Below are 24,469 nucleotides of genomic sequence, written 5' to 3' on the forward strand. Positions count from 1 at the left end.
GAGATTATGAGAGGAACAGATAGAGTAGACAGACAGTATCTGTTGTCTAGGGTTGAAATCTCTAATACCAGAGGGCATGCAGTTAAGATGAGGGGGGTGTTTTCAAAGGAGATGTGAGGGGCAAGTTTTTTCTTACACAGAGAGTGCTGGGTGCCTGGGGTGGTGTGGGTACATATGGAGCTTTTAAGATATGTTCAGATAGGCTAATTTCATTTCAAGATGGCTGGGGTCCTGTCAGTGGTCTACAGTTGCAGTTCAGACTATGGTTCTCCACGGGCAGTGGGTTCTCATCGTGTGGTCCCGCGTTTCAGTATCTCCAGGTGTGGCCTGGAAGACGCGCGCCATTGGACGCGGCCCTGTGGACCACGCGGTTCCTCGCTGATGTCACCGACTGCAGCGTTGCAGGAGACTGAAACAGTGGGACGGTGGGCAGTGTGCACTGCTGTCGGAATGAAGAAAAATTACTTGTAAAGAGTTGTTGAAGGTGAGTCTAGGGTGTGGGATCGGTTCAGAGTTGTGGTGAGTGAGTTGTCCACGCCGGTTCAAGAGCCTGATGGTTGTAGGGTAACAGCTGTCCACGAACTTGGCAGTGTGGGACCTAAGGGTTCTGAACGTCCCGTTCGATGGGAGCGGAGAGAAGAGAGCATGGTGTGGATGGTTGGAGTCCTTGATGACGGTTGCTGCTTTCTTGTGGCAGGGCTCCGTGTAAATGGGCTCATTGCTGAAGATTAGAACATTTGCAGATGATACCAAGATTGGGCGTGTAGTGGACAGCAAGGAGGACTAACAGAGCTTGCAGTGGGATCTGGTCCAGCTGGAAATCGGACTGGAAAATGGCAGATGGAATTTAGTGTGGACAACTGCAAAATGTTGCACTTTGGTAGGGCCTACCTGAGTGAGGAGTGCAGCAGAACCAAGAGATCTGGGAATACAGGTCAAGTATTTTCAGTTTATTTTGAGTTATTTGAGCGTCTGATTCAAATAAACAAACAAGCAAACAACAACAAATGGATCTGACAGACGGGAGTCTACAGACGCTGGAAATCCCGAGCAACACAAAATGCTGGAGGAACTCAGCGGGAATGGCTGCATTTATGGAAGGAATAAACAAGACGATGTTTCCCTTCATCGGGACTGGGAAGGAGGGGGTTAAAGTCGGAATAAGGCGGAGGAGGGTAAGGAGTACAAATGACATGTGATAGTTACACCAGGTGAGTCGGGGGTGGGAGAGGGGGCATGAAGGAAGAAGCTGCGAGGTGACAGGTGGAAAAGGTGAAGAATGGCTGAAGAGAATCTGACTTTCTTTTTCTCGGCTTTCCCTGCAGTACCGGATTCCAGCAGCAGGTGGGGATGTTCACCGTCAAACTGATCCTTGGGCAGCACACTATCCCCATCTCCTGGTTGAAAGCGGTACCGCCATGAACTGAACGTCCAAACGTTTATCAGCTGGATTGGCGGAATCCTGAGTTCAGAGCATTAACACGATGTCTGAGTGTGGGTTTCTTTCTGCCCCTCCTTCACTCACTGTTCCATTGCCCCTCTCGGCCCATCCATCACTCAGCCTCGCTCACATGTTCATTTGTCACCCAAGCAAGGACTGTGTCACCCACCCGGGTGGGAAGGAGAGCCCAACGCAGAGGTCACAGGAAGGTAGCACAGGGTGCAGCAAAGGGAGGGGTGGGGAAGTGTTGGAGGCATGAGGTCTGAGAAAGGGTGCACAGAAGGTAAGGGGCAGGAGAAATCCTGAGGGAGAGGACAAGAGGGATCAAAGTTGAGGGAGGTTCAGATGAAACTGGGTGTAAGTGTGAATGAAGACGAGCCTGTGGGTAAAGGTAAATGTCTGAGCTCGCGCGTGTGTGTGTGTGTGTGTGTCTCACTCTCTCTCTCTCTCTGTCAGAGGCAGAGAAAGCGAGAGAGAGAGCCTGAGACATCTTCTCTGCTTTCCAGGTAGATGCAGGCTCAGCACTGGTCCAATTTTCCCATAAATATTTCAAAACAAACAGAAAGATGCTCACTGGGGCAAAGTGACACATTAACCACTTGGTCCCAGCCTGACTTACTGGGAGGCGGTCATCTGTAATCCCTTCTCTGTTCGAACTATCTACACATATCTTGTCAAAACATTATTCCCTCTGGGTAGCCTCCAACCTGATGGCATGAACATCAATTACTCGAACTTCCGGTAATGGCCACACCCTCACCATTCCCCATTCCCATTTTGCTCTCTCACCTTGTCTCCTTTCCTGCCCATCACCTCCCTCTGGTGCACCTCCACCTTCCCTTTCTTCCAAGGCCTTCTGTCCTCTATCAGACTCCCCCTTCTCCAGACCTTTATCGATTTCACCAATCTCTTTCCCAGCTCTTTACTTCACCACTCCCCCTCTCTCGGTTTCACCGGTCACCTACAAACTTATATTTCTTCTTTCCCTCCCCTCACCTTCTCACTCTGACCTCTCATCAGCTCGGGAGAGGAGTGGTCTGAAATCAATATTTCCCATCTCTGTTTCCCAGGGAAAACATCATGGAATCCACGGAATGAAGGAAAATGAACATTAACATCTTGGAAAATCTCACATTACAACAGAGTAGGTGCTGACGATCTTAAAGCCAATTAAGGTGGATAAATCCCTTATTCCCTCTACCAACGTGCTCGACCATGGACTTCCCTACACTATATTCCAGCTGCCAATTCTTTGCCATTCTGGAATCTAAGGCCCACTGCAGACTCCCTGCTTCCTCAACACTCCCTACCCCTCCAGCTATCTTTGTATTATCCACAAAACCAGCAATTCTGCCACCCGTATCACTGACTGATCAAATGAAAAGAAGTGGTCCCAACACCAGCCCCTGCGGACACCACTCGTCACCAACACCAGTAAGGGACCTCTTTATTCCCCGTCTTTGCCTCCTGAGAATCAGTCTATCTTCTATCCGTGCTAGTATCTTTCCTGTAATTCCATGGACTCTCATCTTGTTTCGCAGCCTCATGTGTGGCTCCTTGTCAAATGTCTTTTGAACATCCCAGTAAACAACATCTACTAACTCTCCTTTGTCTATCCTTCCTGTTATTTCCTCAAAGAATGCAACAGATTGGTCAGGCAAGGTTTCTCCACAGGGAAACCTTGCTGATTTCACCCATCATGTCCTTCAATTACTCTGAAACCCCATCCTTGATAACAGACTCTTGCCAACAAGTGAACTCAGAAGAAATCACCTATAATTTCCTGTCATTTGCCTTCCTTTCTTTTTAAAGAGTGGAGTGACATTTACAATTTTCCAGTTCCCCCCAAACCCCCAGTGAAAACTGAAAGATCAGCACTAATGTCTCCACAATCACTTCAGCTGCTTCTTGAAGAACCTCTGGGTCTCACTCATCTGCTCCGGGTGACTTGTCTACTTTCAGATCTTTCTGTTTTCCACGGTCCTTCTCCATAGTGATAGTGACAACACTCACTTCTGTGCCCTGACACTCTCAAAATTCTGCCACACCGCTGGTGTCTTCCACAATGAAGACAGACACAATGTACTTCATGACTTTGTCCACCATTTCCAATGTAACTTTCTAGTGGTCCGATATTCACTCTCACCCCTCCTTTACTCTTATTTATCTGATAAAACTTTTGATATCCTCCTTTATATTACTGACCAGCTCATCTTCATATTTCATCTTTGCTAACCTGTCTTTTAGTTTCCTTCTATTAGTTTTGAAAATCTTCCCAATCCCCTCGCTACAAACAGAGGGCTTGTTCCCTTCCTGTTTCTCACTTCCACCCACACTGACTCAGCAGACAATCCCTCCACCACGTTCTCCATTGAGTCATTCAGCACGGGAACTGCTGCTGGAAGACCATCAGCTCAGTGAGAGACGCTCTTTGTTCTGCCCGAAACCTGTTGGTCTCCCAGCACAGCCAGATGTCCGTCAGGGAATGCTGTCGACAGGCACAGTCCAGGCTGCAGGAGGACGTGCTGAGGGACACAGAGGATCTCGGGGCAGACAGTGCAAAGTCTCTGGGGGGAGGAGCACTGTCGAGGCTCCTTCTGCTACCTCACATGGAGGGCCTGGGTCAGGTGGGGAAGCCCCACAAACACTGAAGTGTTGTAACATCCCTGAGACGATCTGAATGGCAATGGTTTAAACAGTGTTAACACTACCGATTGTATTGACCATATGACATTAAGAATGTCAAAAATCATTGGAACTGTTTAAATCTCTTGCAGATATTTTATTATAAATGAAGTTTAATTTCTTAAAACGTACGTTTACCTTTGCAGCACACACAAAATGCTGGAGGAATTCAGCAGGCCCAGGCAGCATCTAAGGAAAAGAGTACAGTCGACGTTTCGGGCCGAGACCCTTCATCAAGACCAGAGAGAAACAGAAGAGGATTCAGGGTTAAACGGTGGGGGGAGGGAGGGAGAAACATAGGGTGAGAGGTCAAACTGGGAAGGGGGAGGGGTGAAGTGAAGAGCTGGGAAGTTGATTGGTGAAAGAGATACAGGGCTGGAGAAGGGGAAATCCAATAGGGGAGGACAGAGGGCCGTGGGAAAAAGGAAAGGGGGAGGAGCACCAGAGGGAGGCGATGGGCAGGCAAGGAGATAAATTGAGAGAGGGAGAAGGGGACAGGGAATGGTGAAGGAGGGGGTGAGAAATTGATGTTCATGCCATCAGGTCAGACGATTCCCAAGTAGAATATAAGGTGTTGCTCCTCCAAACTGAGCGTGGCCTCATCGTGACAGTAGAGGAGGCCATGGATTGATGTGTCGGAATGGGAATGGGAAGTGGAATTAAAATGGGTGGCCACTAGGCGATCCTGCTTTCTCTGGCAAATGGAGCATAGGTGCTTGGCGAAGCTGTCTGCCGATCTATGTCAGGTCTCACTGATGTACAGGAGGCCACACCGGGAGCACCGGACACAGTATACGACCCCAACCTGGTCTGCTGTTCAGTAGGAAATGGAGAGCTTTGAGGCCTTCCTGGTTGGGGGTGGAGGTGTATAGGCACAGGACATCCAGAGTGAAAATCAGATGATCGGGGCCAGGGATCGTGAAATCATTGAAAAGATCCAGAGAGTGTGAAGTGCCACTGTTGTAGGGAGGAAGGGACTGGACCAGGAGGAATAAAACAGAGTCGATATGAGTTCAGGGGCAGGAACAAGCTGAAACAATCGGTCTGCCTGGAGAGGCAGGTTTGTGGATCTTGGGTAGAAAGGGGAGGTACAGGAACTATGAGGTTGGAGGCAGTGGATGGGAGATCCCCAGAGCTTATAAAGTCGGTGATGGTGTGGGAGACAGTGGCCTGGTTCTCCTCTGTGAGGTCCTGTTCGAGGGGTAAGTAAGTAGGAGGTGTCTGAGAATTGTCGCTGGGCCTCAGCGGTGGAGGTCAGTACGCCAGACTACTACAGCACCCCACTGATCCGCGGGTTTGAGGGTGAGGTGAGGATTAGTGCTGAGGGAGTGGAGAGCAGGGCGTTTGGAAGTAGTGAGGTTGGAATTGGAGGGAGGAGTGGGGAAGTGGAGACGGTCGATGTCTCGTCGGCAGTTTGCAATGAAAAGATCCAGAGCGGGGTGACCAGGGAGAGGAGGAGGGTTGAGGACGGCAGAAAGGGTCATCGGTCCTTGTCCTCCCTCGCCCTTCAGTCTGTCGGTTTGCACGGGAGAGAGGTGAGAGCACCAGAGATCCATCAGCAGCTCCGGTCTCCCAGCAGCAGGAGGCGGGTTTCGGAGGCAGCTGCGGACAACAGGCCCCGATCCCCGGCGGGGAATGGCCAGTCACCCTCAGGCAGCTGCGGACAACAGGCCCCGATCCCCGGCGAGGAAAGGCCGGGCACCCTCAGGCAGCTGCGGACAACAGGCCCCGATCCCCGGCGAGGAAAGGCCGGTCACCCTCAGGCAGCTGCGGACAACAGGCCCCGATCCCCGGCGGGGAAATGCCGGTCACCCTCAGGCAGCTGCGGACAACAGGCCCCGATCCCCGGCGAGGAAGCTCCTGCCAGTAACTTTGTTTATCGCCTGTGCATGTGAACTTTGCGTTAATGAACTTGGGCACAGTTCCTCCAGACTAACACCACCGACCACAAGTCACCAGGAAGGACTCGATGTACACGGTGAACACACACAAAATGCTGGAGGAACTCAGCGGGCCAGGCAGCCTCTATGGAAAAAAGTACAATTGACACTTCGGATCGAAACGCTTCGGCAGGTCTGGGGGGAAAAAGGCTGAGGAGATTTAAAAGGTGGGGAGGGGAGAGAGAAACACTCGGTGAGAGGTGAAACCTGAAGGGGGAGAGGTGAAGTAAGGAGCTGGGAAGTTGATTGGTGAAAGAGGTATAAGGCTAGAGAAGGGGGAGTCTGACAGAAGAGGACAGAAAGCCATGGAAGAAAAAAGAGGGGAGGAGCACCGTAGGGAGGCGATGGGCGGCAAGGAGATAAGGTGGGAGAGGGAAAAGGGGGATGGGGAATGGTGAAGGAGAGGGATTGGGGGCGTTACCAGAAGTTCGAGGGATCCAAGGAGACCTTGCTTTTTGGCTTGACCACAGAGGGCAAAGAGTGGTTGTAGATGGTTCCTATCTGTATGGAAGATGGTGACCAGTGGCTTTCCGCAGGGATCTGTTCTGGGATCCCTCCTCTTTGTGGTTTTAATTATTGACCTGGATGAGGAAGCAGAAGGATGAGTTGGTAAATTTGCTGAGGACACAAAGGTTGGGGTGTTGGGGATAGTCTGAAGGGCTGTCAGAGGATACAGCAGGACATCGATAGGATGCAGAACTGGGCTGAGAAGTGGCAGATGGACTTCAACTGAGGTAAGTGTGAGGTGGTTCATTTTGGTAGGTCAAATTTGAAGACAGAATGTAATATTAATGGTAAGAATATTGGCAGTGTGGAGGATCAGCGAGACCTTGTCCAGGGGACACTCATATCTGCTGCGCAGGTTGACAGTATGGTTAAGAAGGCGTATGTTGTGTTGGCCTTCATCAACTGTGGGATTGAGTTCAAGAGCCGTGGGGTAATGTTACAGGTATATAAGACCTTGGTCAGACCCCACTTGGAGTACTGTGTTCAGTTCTGGTCACCTCACTACAGGAAGATTGTGGATACTATAGAGAGAGTGCAGAGGAGATTTACAAAGATGTTGCCTGGATTGGAGGGTGTACCTTATGAGACAAGTTGAATAAACTTGGCCTTGAAGTGACGGAGGATGAGAGGAGACGTGATAGAGATGTATAAGATGATGTGAGGCATTGATCGTGTGGATGGCCAGAGGCTTTTTCCCAGGGCTGAAATGGCTAACATGAGGGGGCATAGTTTTAAGGTGCTTGGAAGGAGGTACAAGGGGATGTCAGAGGTGAATTTTTCACACAAAGAGTGGTGGGTGCATTGAATGTGAAGTGAAGGTGGTAGAGCCGGGTACAATAAAAACTTTTTAGAGACTCTTAGATATGTACATGGAGCTTAGGGAAATAGAGGGCTGTGTGGTTGGGAAATTCTCGGCAGCTTCTGGAGCAGGATTCATGGCTGGCTCATCATTGTGGGCGGAAGGGCCAATAATGTGCTGTGGATTTTCTGTGTTCTATGCTGGAGGAACCGGTCAGACAGCATCTATGGAAATGGGATTTCGGGCTGAGATCCTTCTTCACAACTGGAAAGGAAGTGGGAAGTCCCCAGAATAGAAAGGTGGGGGACGGGAGGGAGGATAGCTGGAAAGGGATAGGTGAAGCCAGGTAGGTTGGAAAGGTAAAGGGTTGGAGAAGAAGGAATCTGATACGAGAGCAGAATGGCCCATAGGGGAAATGGAAGGAGGAGGGGACGCACGGGGAGATGATAGTCAGGAAGGTGAAGGTAAGGGGCCAGAGTGGGGGATAGAAGAAGAAGGGAGAGGGAGGGAATTTTTTTTCGGGAAGGAGAAATCAATATTCATGCCATCTGTTTGGAGGCGACCCAAACATACTACACGGTGTTTTTCCTTCGGCCTGAGGGTAGCTCCGTCGTGGCACAAGAGAAGGCCGTGGACTGTCAGGTCGGAATGGGAATGAGAATTGGAAGTAAATTGTTCCATCTTTGGCAGATGGAGCAGAGGTGCTTGATGAAGCAGAACCCCAGTTTACAACAGGTCTCACCAATGTAGAGGAGGCTGCATTGGGAGCGGCAGACCAAATAAATGACCCAGCAGATGACGTGTTGCCTCACCTGAGGACATTTTGGGTCCTCGAATAGAGGTGAGGGAGGAGGTGAATAGGTACTTTGGCCACTTGCAGGGTTAAGTATCAGGAGTGAGACTAGTGGGGAGAGTGAATGGACAAGGGAGTCATGGAGGGAGTGATCCCTGCGGAAAGTAGAGAAGGGAGGAGGTAAAGATGTGTTTGGTGATCGGATACCATGACAATGTGGCTAGGCACAGCTCAAATACCATCTATATACCTGCTGATGATACAACTATTGTTGGGAGAATCTCAGGTGGTGACGAGAAGGCGTACAGGAGTGAGATATACCAACTAGTGGAGTGATGTCACAGCAACAACCTGGCACTGAACGTCAGTAAGACGAAAGAGCTGATTGTGGACTTCAGGAAGGGTAAGATGAAGGGACACATAGAGTGAGCAGTTTGAAGTTCCTGAGTGTGAAGATCTCTGAGGACCTAACACTCAAAGACATCTATAGATGTACCGTGGAGAGCATTCTGACAGGCTGCATCACTGTCTGGTATGGGGGGTGGGGGGGGTGCTACTGCACAGGACCGAAAAAAGCTGCAGAGGGTCATAAATTTAGTCGGCTCCATCTTGGGTACCAGCCTTCAAAGTATCCAAGACGTCTTCAAGGAGCGGTGTCTCTGAGTCAGCGTCCTTTATTGAGGACCCCCAGCACCTAGGACATGCCCTTTTCTCACTGTTACCATCAGGGAGGAGGTACAGAAGCCTGAAGGCACACACTCTGCAATTCAGGAACAGCTTCTTCCCCTCTGCATCCGATTCCTAAATGGACATATTGAAACTATTAACACTACCGCACGTTGTTAATATATATTATTTCTGTTTTTGCAGAGTTTAAAATCTATTCAATATACATATACTGTAATTGATTTACATATATATATAGATAGATATTGTACTTCTATATCATGTATTGCATTGAACTGTTGCTGCTAAGTTAACAAAATACAGTACATGACACATGACACATGCCGGTGAGAATAAACCTGATTCTGATTCTGAGATGGTGGAGGTTTATGGAGGATGATGTGATGGATGTGGACACTTACGTGCTGGTAGGTTAGGACAAGAGGAACTCTATCACTGTTGAGGCAGAGGGAAGATGAGGTGAGCACAGATGTTCGGGAAATGGAGGAGATGCAGGTAAGGGCAACATCAATAGCGGAGGAAAGGAAACCCTGTTCTTTACAGAGGAGGACATACCTGATGTTCTGGAAGGGAGAACTGCATTCTGGGAACAGATTCAGTGGAAATGAAGGAGTTTAGAAAAGTTACAGGAGACTGGGTGGGAAGAGGTATAGTCAAACTACCTGTGGGAATCAGTAGCTTGATAAAATATGTCAGTTGACAGTTTGTTTCCAGAGATGGAGGCAGAGAGAAGGGCAAAGGGGAGGGAGGTGTTTGAACTGGACCAAGTGAATTCAAGTGCAGGGTGGAAGTTAGTGGCAAAGTTGATGAAATTGATAAACTCAGCATGGGTGCAAGAAGCAGCACCAATGCAGTCATTAATGTTTCTGAGGAAGATTTGGGGAGCGTTACTGGGGAAGGCCTGGAACATGGGCTGTTCTTCGACAGGCATTACTGGGGCTCATGCAGATACCCGTGGATAGCCCTCGAGTCTGGAGAAGGTGCGAGGAGCGGAAGGAAAATTGGTGAGGGTGAGCACCAGTCCTTCCAGATAGAGAGGAACTGGTTTGTTCTTTTATTGAGAAAGAAACAGAGAGCTGTAAGGCCTTCTTGATGGGGGATAGAAGTTATAACTGGACATCCATGGTGAAGATGAGGCGGTCAGTGCCTGGGAATTGAAAATTGCTGAGGAGATTGAGGGCATGAGAAGTGCCGCGGATGTGGGTTGGGAGGGATTGACCTGAAAGGTTTAGAATGGAGTCAATGTATGAGGACAAGTTCAGTGGGGCTGGAGCAGGCAGGGACATAGGCCAACTGTCTATCTCGCTTTTCAGGAATTGTCCCTTTCAGTTGTACTTTACACTGAACCAGGCTCCGCGCTCCGGGTTCATTTATATTCAGACCTCTTTAATATGTTTCTGATCCCACCCTGATGTGGAAATTGCCGCGATTCCTGCCCAGAGAACACTTGGAGCAACGTTGTTCATTCCCGAGACTGCAGCGCCCCTAGTGGACAGTCCCGGTACTGCAGGCGTTCAGCAGGCTCCCGAAAGTGAAAGGATCCTGAACCCGGAAGTACCGGGAGTTAACATGGCTTCGAAAGGACAGGTCGAGAGTTTAATCGAGGAGGTAATTTGTCCCATCTGCCTGGATTTCTTCACCGATCCGGTGTCACTGGAGTGTAGTCACAACTTCTGCCGCTCCTGTATCACACGGTGTTGGCAAAGGGAGGAGAGAAACTCCTGCCCGGAATGTAGAGAGGAGTTTGCAGACCGCACCCTCAGGGTCAATCGGGTTTTAGCAAATCTGTCTGAGAAAGCTCGGAAACTAAACCTGAATCCTAAAGAGAAGGAAAGTAAACTTCACTGCGAGGAACATGAGGAAGAACTGAAGCTGTTTTGTGAGACGGACAGGAAACTGATCTGCCTGATCTGTAGAGATGCACTGGAACACAAGTCTCACAACTTCATGCCGATTAAAGAAGCCATTAAAATTTACCAGGTAAAACTAAGCTGCTTTCGATCTTCTGTTTATGTTGTCTTTTTGTTTTGTCTAATCCATTAACTCTTTAATTCCCAGGATCGGGTTAAATCTTCCTTGGACTCTCTCGTAAAAAAGAAATCAGACTTTCAGGAAAAGGAGCAGCAACAGAAAGAGAAGATTTCTGGAGTTCGGGTGAGGCTTCCTGAGCAGAATTTACAATCTTGTTGTGTAGTTTTGTTCCCTTTAATGCAGAATAGCAGAGTATCGCAGCTCCAGTGCCCTGGGATCAATCCTAACCTCTGGTGCTGTCTGCGTGGAGTTTGCACGTTCTCTCTGTAACCAGTACCTTCTTTTAGCCGACAATCAACTCAATGTGGTATTTACAGATACTGTAGTTGTAAACTGATTTAAACCAGACGGATGTTTTGACTGTTCAGGATTGAACAGTAAATTGGCAACTGTAATTAACCCTGTGAAGGGGTATTGTATGTGAATCAGGTGGGAGTTAATGGGTCAGTGAGGAAGACTGGGTTTGAGGGAATTGTGATCGAATATCTGGGAACCACTCACTTGCTGCCTGTTATGCCACTGGAGTTTGGGACAGCAATGAAGGTCCTCCATCTCCGGCAGTGTTCATGTCTTCATTCAACATGTCAGTAGCTGCTTCTCGGTTTTCACTACTGTCAGTCAGGCAGGTCCTGAGTGGAGACTCAGGAATAACATGGCACTCAGATGTAGACAGACTCTTCATTGTTTCCGTAACAGTTTTGTTTTACCAGTCAGTATTGTTAGCCCTGAGCTGAACCCATGAACCTGGAGGACCAGTGGACCACTCTTACTCTGGCCTCTACCCTTTGACCTGTTTGACACGGGTGACCCTACCAAGGGTCAAAGCATAAACCCACATTCCAGCCAACAGAGTTCTTTGGGTCATTGAGGCACACAAGCCTCCAAACCCAACGGCAAGGTTGTGTTCCTCTTGGATGATAATGGGCTGGACAGACCCTTCCATATCATAAGGAATTACATCAGGGCCAAATAATAAACCAGCCTCTCCTTTCATTCGACAGGAACAGTCACAAAGCGTTCAGTCCCACATCACATCCCAGTTTGATGAACTGCGCCGGATTATCACCGAGAAAGAGCAGCGTGTACTCCGAGATCTCAGGGAAGAAGAGGAGAGGATTCTAAATCCAATGGAGAAAAATCTTCAGGAGATTCAAGAGAATTTAAATGCCATCTACAAGGAAATCTCAAAGTTACAGGAACAGATGGATCAACAAGACAATATCATATTCCTCATGGTGAGAGATTTCAGTTTGGTCCTGTAAAAGTACATAGGCACAAAATGATGTATTTTAATGCAGTGTGGGATTTACAAATACTGGAGTTGTAAACTGATTGAAACCAGACGGATGTTTTGACTGTTCAGGGTTGTTGTTGTCTCCAAACCGGCCTCTCACAACATCTGTACATCGCTGGACAGTCTGCATCCTTCTCGGGAATGTTTACTCTGATCATAGCACTGAGCCAGTGATCACTTCTGTGATTCCCACGTATAATATCCCCTGAGACTCAGAGTAACATCCCATTACAGTCACAGACTGTGAGTGTGTCTGGTGCAGTGGGTGTGAGGGTCTCTCTGTTGATCGGTGGGAACTGAGGTTGAACTCCAGAATGTGACCTACACATCGGATTTACCATCTATATCTGGTTTGTATCAGGTTCATTGTTCTGGAGAATTTTGCACTGTCTTTTGTTTTTCAGAAATATTCTTCATCAGATTATATCCCATTTTCATCAGAGACAGGACTTTCAGTCCATTCTCTCCTATCAGTTTCCCTGGTGCACAAGCCTCCTCCCACCTACTCACCACACCCAGTAACAGTGTCCCCAACTCCATGGTCCCTCATGTGTTTATCCAGCTTCCCCATTACAATCAATCTCTGCTGTTCCACTTCAGCCACTCCTGTAGCAGTGAGTTCCACATTCTCTTCACTACATTTCTTGTGGGATTTATTAACGACCTACTGATGTTTTATCTTTGACTTATTGTCTCCACACAAGCAGAAATATTTTCGATCAGATACATTCAGAATCTTAAAACCTGTCCAGTCTCTCCTGTAAGTTCCTTCTCTCTGTTATCGTATAATTCTCATAAATATTCCTTGTACTTTCTCACACAGTTCAATGTCCCTCTTTCTCCATTCGTGTCAGTGGGAATGAGTTCAGTGGGAATTATCAGCAGGTTTTAATAACTTGGCTCAGATGCCGACAGTAAGTCTCAGTCAATTGAGATCTGTGTTTTATTTATTTCAGGAGGAAGCGCGTCGGAAGAGGAGGTAGGACATGGTCTTTACTGAAACTCTGTATGGATTTGTAAAATAGTTCAAATATCACTGATGCTCAGTTTATAACCATCTGTATAATATTTACAGGATTAGTGTGGATACCCACACATTGTCAGTGACAGATGGTGCCCTATTGGTTGAAAAATTCGATCACCCCTATTTGCTCGACATAGCATCGGAAGAAGTGATTGGCGGCATTAAACACGGTAAGACATAAGATTCATTTGTGCTTGTTTATGAGACACTACTAAGTCATAATTAGATGCCAAATATGGCTTGTCAATGACCTTCTGAAAATCCAAGTACACGACATCGACTGGTTCTCCTTTGTTTATCTGGCTTGTTATTTCTTCAAAGAATTCCAACTGATCTGTCAGGCAAGATTTTCCCTTGAGGAAACCATGGCCTATTTTATCATGTGCCTCCAAGTTCCCTGACAACTCCTCCTTAATAATCAACTTCACCATCTTCCCAGTCACTGAGGTCAGACTAACTGGCCGAGAGTTTCCTTTATTGTCTCTCTCTTCTTGAACAGTGGAGTGACATTTTCAACTTTCCAGTCTTCCAGAACCATTGAAGAATCTAGTGATTCTTTAAGGATCGTTACAAATGCCTCCATGATCTCTTCAGCCACCTCTTTCTGAACTCTGGCATGTACACTATCTAGTCCAGGTGACAGCTACCTAAAGATCTTTCCGTTTCCCAAGAACCTGTTCTCTAGTAATGCTAATTTCACGCCCGGCACGTTGCCTGACACTTGGAACTTCCACCATACTGCTAGTGTCTTCCACAGTGAAACCTGATGCAAAATACATCTTCAGTTCATCCACCCTTTCGTTGTCCCCCATTACTACCTCTCCAGCATTGTTTTCCAGCAGTCCGATATCCACTCTTGCCTCTCTCTAATCCAGAGATTAGGACCACCTGGGTACTAATTTCTGGATTGCTGCCTGTGCCACGTGCCAGTGAGGGTAGAAACACGATGATCTGGCAGGTAAATGTGTGGCTGAGAAGCTGGTGCGGGGGGGGGGGGGCAGGCTTCAGGTTCTTGGATCATTGGGATCCCCCTGGGGGAGGTATGACCTGTTCAGAAGTGATGAGTTGCACCTGAACCCAATGGGGACCAATATTCTTGCGGGCAGGTTTGTTAGAGCTGTTGGGGAGGGTTTAAACTAATTTGGTAGGAGGGTGGGAACTGGAGTGAAGGGACTCAGGATAGGACGGATGGTAAAAATGGTAATGATAGCCTGCAGTCAGTCTGTCAGGAAGGGCAGGCAGGTGATGGAACTCAGTTGCAGCCAACAAGCTGAGTATCAAAACTTTAGGGATACAGAATCAGAAAGGACAGCAAACACGGTACTCAAGCTGTTGTATCTAAATGCACGTAGTATAAGAAATAAAGTGGATGATCTTGTTGCACGATTACAGATTGCCAGGTATGATGTTGTGGCCGTCACTGAATTGTGGCTGAAGGATGGTTGTAGTTGGGAGCTGAATGTTCAGGGTTACACATTATATCGGAGTGATAGGAAGATAGGCAGAGGGGGTGGTGTGGCTCTACTGGTAAAGAATGGCATCAAATCAGTAGAAGGATGTGACATAGGATCGGAAGATAGTGAATACTTGTGGGTTGAGTTCAGAAACAGCAAGGTTAAAAAGACCTTGATGGCAGTTATACACAGGCCTCCAACAGAGCTGGGCAGTGGACCACAGATTACAACAGGAAATAGAAAAGCTGTGTCAAAAGGGCAATGTTCTGGTAGTCATGGGAGATTTTAACATGCAGGTTGATTGGGAAAATCAGGTTGATAATGGATCTCAAGAGTGAGTCTGTTGAATCCCTAAGAGATGGCATTTAAAGCAGTTTGTCATTGAGCCTACTAGGGGATCAGCTATACTGGATTGGCTGTTACGTAATGAACCAGAGGCGATTAGGGAGCTGAAGGTAAAAAACCCTGAGGAACCAGTGATCACAGTATGATTGAGTTTAACTTGAAATTTGATAGAGAGAAAGTAAAGTAGCAGTTGCCGACCCGTTAATCACAATCGACTGGTCGATCTTTGAGACTTTCCCAGTAGATCCCGAAAAAAATTCAAAAATAAATACACAAATACCGTTGAAAGATTGTTTTTGGGTTGCGGGGTTTTGTTCCGTTCTTTCTGCCCAGTGCGCGTGTGTGTAGCTCCCCCGCATTACACAGTGTAATTCAACACGTACAAACACACTGGATGAACTCAGCAGGTCGGGCAGCGTCCGTTGAAATGAGCAGTCAACCTGCTGACTGCTGAGTTCATCCAGCTTGTTTGTACGTGTTGATGTGACCACAGCATCTGCAGTGTACTTTGTGTTTACACAGTGTAAGTCAGTGGTCCCCAACCACCGGGCCGTGAGGAAACGATATGAGTCAGCTGCACCTTTCCTCACTCCCTGTCTTGCCCACTGTTCAACTTGAACCCATGCGAGGTCATCAGTCGCCTAAATGCAGTGATACCCTCGCGCCAGGAATCACTGGTTCGCCTCACGTGGCCGGCGAGAAGTGCCGTTGGTACTGGCCTGGAGCGCGGAGAGGTGGGCGCCGCCTCTAAACCTGTTCACCACACCGAATGTTCGTGGGGAACCCGGTGCTAAAATATTCGCAGACGAACTAATTCGGGCTCAGGGTTCTGTAAGTAGCAGAGCAGCTACCGCGCTGCGATCTGCTGATACAAACTTTTGTCGGCTGATAGATCCTACAAGGTGGGCGGGCGCCCTGTCACACTCCCCGCTCTGTCGCTTTCTCCGGACTGGAACCGGCACGGGGACCTCCGGCCCTGACCTTGTCCTCTCACCCCACCCACAACCAGCCACATTTGGCCAGGGTGTCTGGCGGAGGGCGGAGGCTGCAGTTTGGGCCTGGAGGCTGTCTAATGAGGCAGTGAAATCCTCAAAACTGCTTCGGTACCTTGATTCCAAGCACCCCGCACTTAAAGACAAACCCGCTGAGTTTTTTGAGCGGAGAAAACGTGAGCAAGTGGGACAAAAGCTAAGTGCCGAGAGCCGCAAAAACTAATTTGTGGAATAGACTGGACATAAGGAACCTGCTTCGAGTATCGCTGTATTCCGGTCGTGTTTAATCCCCCCCCCCCCCACCCCGCCGGCGGCCGGTCGGTAAGAATATTGTCAATATTAAACCGGTCCGCGGTGCAAAAAAGGGTGTGTACCCCTGGTGTTTATACATTATTTCTACTTCCGGGTTGCGGGGTTTTACTTCCGGTCTTTCCTGCCCCAGTGCGCATGTGTGTAACTAATCAATCTGGGGGTCGATGTTGCCTTTGACTGTGGCCGAGGTAGGGTATCTTGGGCTTAAAAAGGTTGGTGATCACTAGAGTAAATGCTGACGTAGCAGTATTTCAGTGGAGTAAGGGAAATTACAGTGGTAGGAGACAGGAGTTGGCCAAAGTAGATTGGAAAGAGCTGCTGGCAGGGATGTCAGCAGAGCAGCAATGGTGTGTGTTTCTGGGGAAATGAGGAAGCTGCAGGACGTGAGTATGTTTTCATTTCTTCCAAAAACGAAGAAATACTCAAATTGTAAAATAGTACAACCATGACTGACAAGGGATGTCAAAACTATTGTAAAAGCAAAAGAAAGGACATACAACAAAGCAAAAATTAGTGGGATGATAGTGGATTGGGAAGTTTTTAAAAACCTAAACAGAGCAACTAAAACAATCATTGGAAAGGAAAAGATGAAATGTGAAAGCAAGCTAGCAAATAATATCAAAGTGGATGGTAAAAGTTTTTTCACGTATGTTAAAAATAAAAGAGAAATGAGAGTGGATATAAGACCGCCAGAAAATGAGGCAGGAAAAATAATAACAGGGGACAAGGAGATGGCGGATGAACTAAATGACTATTTTGCATCAGTCTTCACTGTGGAAGACACTAACACTATGCCTGATGTAGTGTGTGAAGGAAGAGAAGTGGGTGCAGTTACTATTACAAGAGAGAAGGTGCTCAAAAAGCTGAAAGACCTAAAGGTACATAAGTCACCTGGACCACAGGAACTGCACCCTAGGGTTCTGAAAGATGTAGCATTAAATATTATGGTGGCATTAGAAATTACCTTTCAAAAATGATTGGAGTCTGGCATGGTGTCAGAGGAGTGGAAAATTCTTTAAGGAAGGAGGAAGGCAGCAGAAAGGAAATTATAGACCAGTTAGCCTGACCTCAGTGGTTGAGAAGAAGTTTGAGTCAGTTGTTAAGGATGAGGTGATGGAGCACATGGTGACACAGGACGTCGTGATACAGGACAAGATGGTATAAAATCAGCATGGTTTCCTTCAGGGAAAATCCTGCCTGACAAACCTGTTGGAATTCTTTGAGCAGATTACAAGTAGGATAGATAAAGGGGATGTAGTGGATGTTGTATATTTGGAGATTCAGAAGGCCTTTGATAAGGTGCCACACATGAGGCTGCTTCCCAAGTTAAGAGCCCGTGGTATTATAGGGAAGTTGCTGACATGGTTAGACATTGGTCCCTCCCAACTAATCAATGCACACCTAAATTATTGGTCACCTTAATTGGATTATTGCGCCCAGCCCCATGATTTAAAAGGTGAGACTTGCCCTTAGCTCGCCCTCTCTTACAGGCAACCACATTGGAGGTAAGTGCATTGATTTATGCTTGGTAAGGTCTATCGTTTGTCCTGATAAGGGAGCCACAACTATCCAAGGTCAAGGGGGATAGCTGTTGTAGTGCCTTTCCCTTGTTCTTTGTTTGTGTAACCGTACCCTGTCCCCACACCGCTTCCTGTGTATTGTAGTTGCTTGTGTTGACCCGACTTGCCCTTGTAAATAAATTCCTTAGTATTAAAACTGTGTGTGTCCAGGCCTCTACTGTTGAGACTCAAAGAACCAGTTATTTTCCGTCACAACAGCATATAAAACACTTAAGAACCAATGTTTCAGCGCCGGGTTCGATACAGTGACAGACCACTCCCAAGTGTGCTCTTCACCGTGCCGGTTTGATGTGGAGGATCAAAAACCCAAAACCCAATAATTAAACCACTGCGTTGCTTAGTAATCATTGTAGCTTTCATCGGGGCAGAGCCTTTCTCACTTTATCCTTTAAAATTGTTCCGATCGTTGACCGACTGCAGCCTAACGCTTTACAATGACCGATGGCATTTCACCACTTTCTAGGTAAACATGCCCACCTGCAAGGTCATTTCCGAGTAAGAGATCAACATTGTCTATCGGTAGTTCAGATCGCACCCCTATTGTGACTGGTCCAGATACCAAGTCGCATTTCAGAATTATCTTATGCAAAGGCACGGTCTCAGTCCCCTTTCCAATACCTTTGATAATATTCACCACCATATCACCATATAACAATTACAGCACGGAAACAGGCCTTCTCGGCCCTTCTAGTCCGTGCTGAACACTTACTCTCAACGCCCCCGACTTTCAAATCTCCATCTCAGCACCGAACTCCAAAACACTCTTTCATATCAGTGACTGAAAAGCTCCAGTATCGCTCCAGATTCTCACTGGAACCGGAGTTGATCCCTCCTTCACAGACACAAACCCATTTGAAATAAATCTCTCAAATCCCTCTTGAACTCGGTCAGACCCCTCCTTCTTCAGCGGTGTTTCAACCGTCTGAACGCAGGCATTTGGGGTTCTCTCTCTCTCTGTCCTGTTTTCCCTTTTCATAGCAAAACAATTGGATGCCGCATGACCAGGCTTCCCACAAAAGTAACACTTGAAACTGGGAAATTTTTCTTTGGACTGCTTCCCTTCCTCCTGACTTTTATCACTAGTCCCCGGTTTACTCTCTGGTTTAGCCGGTGGGTTATCTTTGTTATCCCTGCTACTCCTTTGGTAGCTCTTGCTCGGGAAAAACTTTACCTTGTGGGTTAAAGCAGACTCGTCTGCTAACTTAGCAGACTCTGACAGGGTATCAGCCTCTCTCTCATTCAGGTACGTCCTTATGTTGTCAGCGACCCGGGTTCATGTCCCGTTACTGCCTGTCAGGAGTTTGTACGTTCTCCCATGACCACGTGGGTTTCTTCCAGGTGCTCTAGTTGCACAGTCCAAACCTGTACTGGTTGGCAGGTTAATTGGTCATTGTAACTTGTCCCATGGTCAGGCTGGGATTAAATCAGGGGTTGCTGGGTGGTGGGGGTCATTGTAACTTGTCCCATGGTCAGGCTGGGATTAAATCAGGGGTTGCTGGGTGGTGGGGGTCATTGTAACTTGTCCCATGGTCAGGCTCGGATTAAATCAGGGGTTGCTGGGTGGTGGGGGTCATTGTAACTTGTCCCATGGTCAGGCTCGGATTAAATCAGGGATTGTTGGGTGGTGATGGATGTCATTGTAACTTGTTCCATGGTCAGGCTCGGATTAAATTGGGTTGCTGGGTGGTGGGGGTCAAAGGGTCGGAAGGGCCTATTCCGTACTGTATCTCAATAAATAAATTACAGCTGATGAAAGTGCAGTAGACATCGTCTCCATGGAGTTTAGCGAGGGATTGGACAAGGTAGCAGAGAGTTAGATCACATGGGATACGGTACGATCTGGAATAGGATACAGAGTTGTCTGGGTGGAGTCCTGTGACCAGTGGTTGTTCTGCAGGGATCGGTGCTGGGTCCACTGTTTTTCATCATTCATATGAATGATTTGGAGAGAATGTAGGTGAAGTGTTTAGTAGGTTTGTGAAGGACTCTAAATTTGGTGGTTTCATGGACAGTGAAGAGGTTATTTATTTATTTAGAGACAGTGTGAAACAGGCCGTCCCAGATCAACGACCCGCTCCACCCAGCACCCCAACTATTTAAAACCAGCCTAATCACGGGGCAATGTACAATGACCATTTAACCTACAAACCGTTATGTCTTTGTACAAGCGTTACAGAGTGATAGAAACTAACAACACAGGCCCTTCAGCCCATCTGGTCTATACTGAAGCATTTAAACTACCTGCTCCCATCGACCTGCACCGAGACCATGGTCCTCCAACTCCGACCATCTATGTACCGTCCAAACTTCACTTAAATGTTTAAATCGAGCTTGCTTGCACCACTTGGGCTGGCAGCTCGTTCCACACTCTCACAACCCTCTGAATGAAGCAGTTTCCCCTCATCTTCCCCTTAAACTTTTCATCTTTCACCTTTAACCCATGACCTCTGGTTGTAATCCCACACACCCTCTGTGGAAAAAGCCTGCTTGCATTTACCCTATCTATACCCCCTCATTATTTTGTATACCTCTATCAAATCTCCCCTCAGTCTTCTATGTTACAGGAATAAAGTCCTAAACTATTCAATCTTTCCTCATGACTCAGGTCCTCCAGTCCCAGCTACATCCCTGGAAATTTTCTCTGTACTCTTGCAAACTTATTTACATCCTTCCTGTAGGTAGGTGACCAAAACTGTACACAATATCCCAAATTAGGCGGCCCCAGGTCTCAGACAACTTCAACGTAACATCCATCTACCTGTAACACCACTTTCGGTGTATTCTGGACCTGTGTTCCCAGATCTGCTGTAGAACAGAGTCCTCAGTGCCCGACCATTCACTGTGAAAGACCGACACTGGGGTCCTACCGAAGAGCAACAGCTCACACTTGTCTGCATTAAATTCCAGCTGACACTTTTCAGCCCATTTTCCCAGCTGCTCCAGATCCCACTGCAAGTAATGATGGTCTTCCTCGCTGTCCACTCCTCCCCAATCTGAGGGATGAATCCGGAGAACCCGGAGGAAATGCACGAGGTCCCGGGGAGAAAGTACAAACTCCTTACAGATGGTGTTGGAATTGAACTCTGAACTCTGGAATGCCCCAAGGTGCAACAGTATTGTGTTATCCACTACATAACCCTCTTGCTCATGGTTTATCCAAGATTACAACGAGATCTTGATTAGTTGGGTCTCTGGGCCATTGGATGGAATTTGATTTTAATTCAGAGAGATGAGGGTGTTGCATTTTGGAAGGTAAACCAGGACAGGATTTACACATCAATCGGGGGCCCTGGAGAGTGTTGTGGAACAGAGAGACCAGGAGGTGATTGCCTTCATCAGACAGAATACTGAGTACAGGAACTGGGACGTCACGTTATGAGTGTACAAGACATTGGGAAGGCCACATTTGGAGCAGAGTAACATACAAACTGCTGGAGGAACTCAGCAGGTCAGGCAGCAGCTCTGGATATGAATAAACAGTTGATGAGTTGGGCCGAGGTTTTGTGTGTGTTGCTTTGGATTTCCAGCATCTACAGACTTTCTTGTCTTTATGATTTTGATCACCCTGTACAGTTCTGGTTATCTTTCTACAGGAAGGATGTCATTAAACTGAGAGGGTATAAAACAGATTTACAAGGATGTTACTGGGACTGGAGAGTTTGGGTTATAAGGAGAGGCTGAATATTCTGGGTCTCTCTCATACCCGGTTCCACTGCTATCTCCCGTCTTTCTTTCCAATCGAGGAAAGGTCTCGGCTTGAAACAGCGACTGTACATCTCCCTTATCACACGCTGCTTGACCCACTGAGATCCTCCAGAATTTTGTGTTTGTTGATCGAGGAAAATCCGCTCTCCATGTCGAGGAAAAACCTCGGGACGATGCCGGTTGTCCATCCGCTGTATTTGGGTAAAACCCCGGGAAAGGGTCCTGTCGCCCATCCAACTGCGCCTGAGGCCCAGCGGCCTCTCCCCACGGTCCCGGGGCCGCGCTGCCCGAATCTCCCCCCGATCCCCGGGGCCGCGCTGCCCGAGTCTCCCCCCGATCCCCGGGGCCGCGCTGCCCGAGTCTCCCCCCACAACCCCGATCCCGGGGCCGCGCTGCCCGAGTCTCCCCCCGATCCCCGGGGCCGCGCTGCCCGAGTCTCCCCCCGATCCCGGGGCCGCGCTGCCCGAGTCTCCCCCCGATCCCGGGGCCGCGCTGCCCGAGTCTCCCCCCGATCCCCGGGGCCGCGCTGCCCGAGTCTCCCCCCGATCCCGGGGCCGCGCTGCCCGAGTCTCCCCCCGATCCCGGGGCCGCGCTGCCCGAGTCTCCCCCCGATCCCGGGGCCGCGCTGCCCGAGTCTCCCCCCGATCCCGGGGCCGCGCTGCCCGAGTCTCCCCCCGATCCCCGGGGCCGCGCTGCCCGAGTCTCCCCCCGATCCCCGGGCACTCTCTAATTCTCTGCTTCTCCCCCCAGTCTCTGTCACCCTGGATGTGGAAACGGCGCATCCGGGGCTCGAGGTGTCTGAGGATCGGAAGAGTGTGAGACGGACCGGGACCCGGAGGGATCTCCCTGACACCGGGAAGAGGTTCACATACTTCGCTTGTGTGCTGGGATCGGAGGGATTCACATCGGGGAGACATTACTGGGAGGTGGAGGTGACGGGGAATCGGCGCTGGGGTCTGGGAGTCGCCGCAGAGTCTGTGGAGAGGAAGGGATGGGTCACACTGAGTCCGGAGACCGGATTCTGGATCATCGGGCGGGAAGATGACGTGATGTGGGTTTACATCTCCCCTTTGTCCCGTCTCCCTGCCGGTCCCATCCCCGGGAGGGTGGGAGTTTATCTCAGTTACGAGTCCGGGACAGTTTCATTTTACAACGTGGAGACCAAGTCCCATCTCCACACCTTCACTGGGAATAAATTCACGGGGAAACTTTATCCTTTGTTCTGGCCTTGGAATGAAAACGAGTGGCTGAGAATGTGCTCCGGTTCCGCTCCGGGTCTGTAAACGGGTCGGATCCGGAACCGGCGTCAGGAGTAAGTCAGTGTAAATATAAATGTGCGGAGAGTGAAATAAACACGATTTGAGAATTATCGATCCATTAATTTTAACTCGTTCACCGCATCCGTCAACGGAACAGAAACACTGCGGATTCAGCAGCAGCCGCGGGCGGCGGGTCCTGAGCTCCCCGGCTCCCCCGGGTGCTAAAGTCTACCGGGACTGACAGGGTAACTGGGGCAAGTGGTGGTGGTACTGACTGGGAGAGGGAGGTCAGGGTGAATCTTGGTAACACGGGACATGTAGTGGTGGTAACACACAAAGCGCCAAAGAATTGGTACAGAAAGGTGGAAGGAAGGGGGAGTAAAAGCTGACAGCTGATCCGGATGAGGGAGGGGTGGAGTGTGGAAATGTGTCAGAACCGGGGAGGGGAGAGGTGGGTGGAGTGAAAAATGATGGAATCTGGTTGGAGAGGAAAGTGGAGACTGGACTAAAGGGAGGGAGGTGGGGAGGAGTGTGTGGGGGATGGGAAAATGGACTTACAGACTTACAGAAGAATATACCATCCTCTGAAACACTGGTTGTTTCCAAATTTACATCCCCATCCCCAGTGACATTCTGGCCATCCGATAAAGGGATGAAGGGGGTCGATGTTTCTGAGTCCCATCATCACAGTACCAGAAATACCCGGGGCTGAGGGCTTGGACCAATTAAAGTCACAGTCCATCTCTGTTTCGGTGAAGGACACATCCATTTCTACATGTGCCGGGACAGCCATACACACCCAGCAGCTTGAGTGTTGGTGGCAGGGAAAGGACACGATCTCATCCAACCGCCATGGTTAGACACCGTCTTACAGTGAGAGGTGTGAATCCACGACGGTTTGTCTCTGACCTTGATGGCTGTGTTAGTGACCAGCAAAACCTGAAATGGTCCTTTAAATAGAGGTTGCAAACAGTTCTTTCCTTCAAATGTCCACACCCTCAGGTTCCGTAGCTTATTGATCAGGACCGTAGTAATGATAGTGTTAAACGCTGAGCTACAGTGAATGAACAGCATCCTGACGGAGGTATCTGTGTTGTCCGGGTGATCCAAGGCCGTGTGGAGAGCCATTGAGATTGTGGGTGCTGTAGACCTATTGTGGCAATAGGCAAATTACAGCAGGTCCAGGTCCTTGCTGAGGCAGGAGTTGAATCTAGCCACGGCCAACCACTCAGTCACTGTCGATGTGAGTGCTACTGGACGATAGTCATTAAGGCAGCTCACACTACTCTTCTTGGGCACTGGTATAATTGTTGCCCTTTTGAAGCAGGTGGAAACTTCGCACCATAGCAACGAGAGGTTGAAAATGTACCTGCCAGTTGGTTGGCACAAGTTTTCAGAACATGACCAGGTAGTCCAACAGGGCCTGCTGCCTGGCGAGGGTCCTCGCTCTGGAAAGCCAGCCTGACATCATCCTCCGAGACAGAGATCACAGAGTCACCAGGTGCCCCTTTCAAAGCGGGCATAGAAGGCGTTGAGCTCATCTGGTAGTGAAGCATCGGTGCCAGTCATACTATGGGGTTTCGCTTTGTAGGAAGTAATGTCCTGCGAACCCTGCCAGAGT

General features: G+C 48.7%; 1 protein-coding gene across 1 annotated transcript; it reads left to right on the forward strand.

Annotated features, from left to right (window-relative positions):
* Window positions 1-219: 219 nt before the first annotated feature.
* On the forward strand, window positions 220-22,958 carry LOC140722105 (E3 ubiquitin-protein ligase TRIM39-like). The gene is made up of 8 exons (XM_073036904.1): window positions 220-425; window positions 1,326-1,410; window positions 10,293-10,832; window positions 10,911-11,006; window positions 11,885-12,118; window positions 13,134-13,156; window positions 13,253-13,371; window positions 22,340-22,958. Exons 1-8 carry the CDS (start codon window positions 220-222, stop codon window positions 22,870-22,872), a joined length of 1,836 nt encoding a protein of 611 aa, XP_072893005.1. The 3' UTR covers window positions 22,873-22,958.
* Window positions 22,959-24,469: the final 1,511 nt, after the last annotated feature.

Source organism: Hemitrygon akajei, chromosome 2 (assembly GCF_048418815.1).
Source record: "Hemitrygon akajei chromosome 2, sHemAka1.3, whole genome shotgun sequence".
Lineage (NCBI taxonomy): Eukaryota > Metazoa > Chordata > Chondrichthyes > Myliobatiformes > Dasyatidae > Hemitrygon > Hemitrygon akajei.

Coding starts and splice junctions, on each gene's coding strand:
- LOC140722105 (XM_073036904.1), top strand. CDS start 220: ATGGCTGGGGTCCTGTCAGTGGTCTACAGTTGCAGTTCAGACTATGGT. Junction 426..1,325: donor GAGACTGAAACAGTGGGACG/GTGGGCAGTGTG, acceptor CTTTCCCTGCAG/TACCGGATTCCAGCAGCAGG. Junction 13,372..22,339: donor GATTGGCGGCATTAAACACG/GTAAGACATAAG, acceptor TTCTCCCCCCAG/TCTCTGTCACCCTGGATGTG.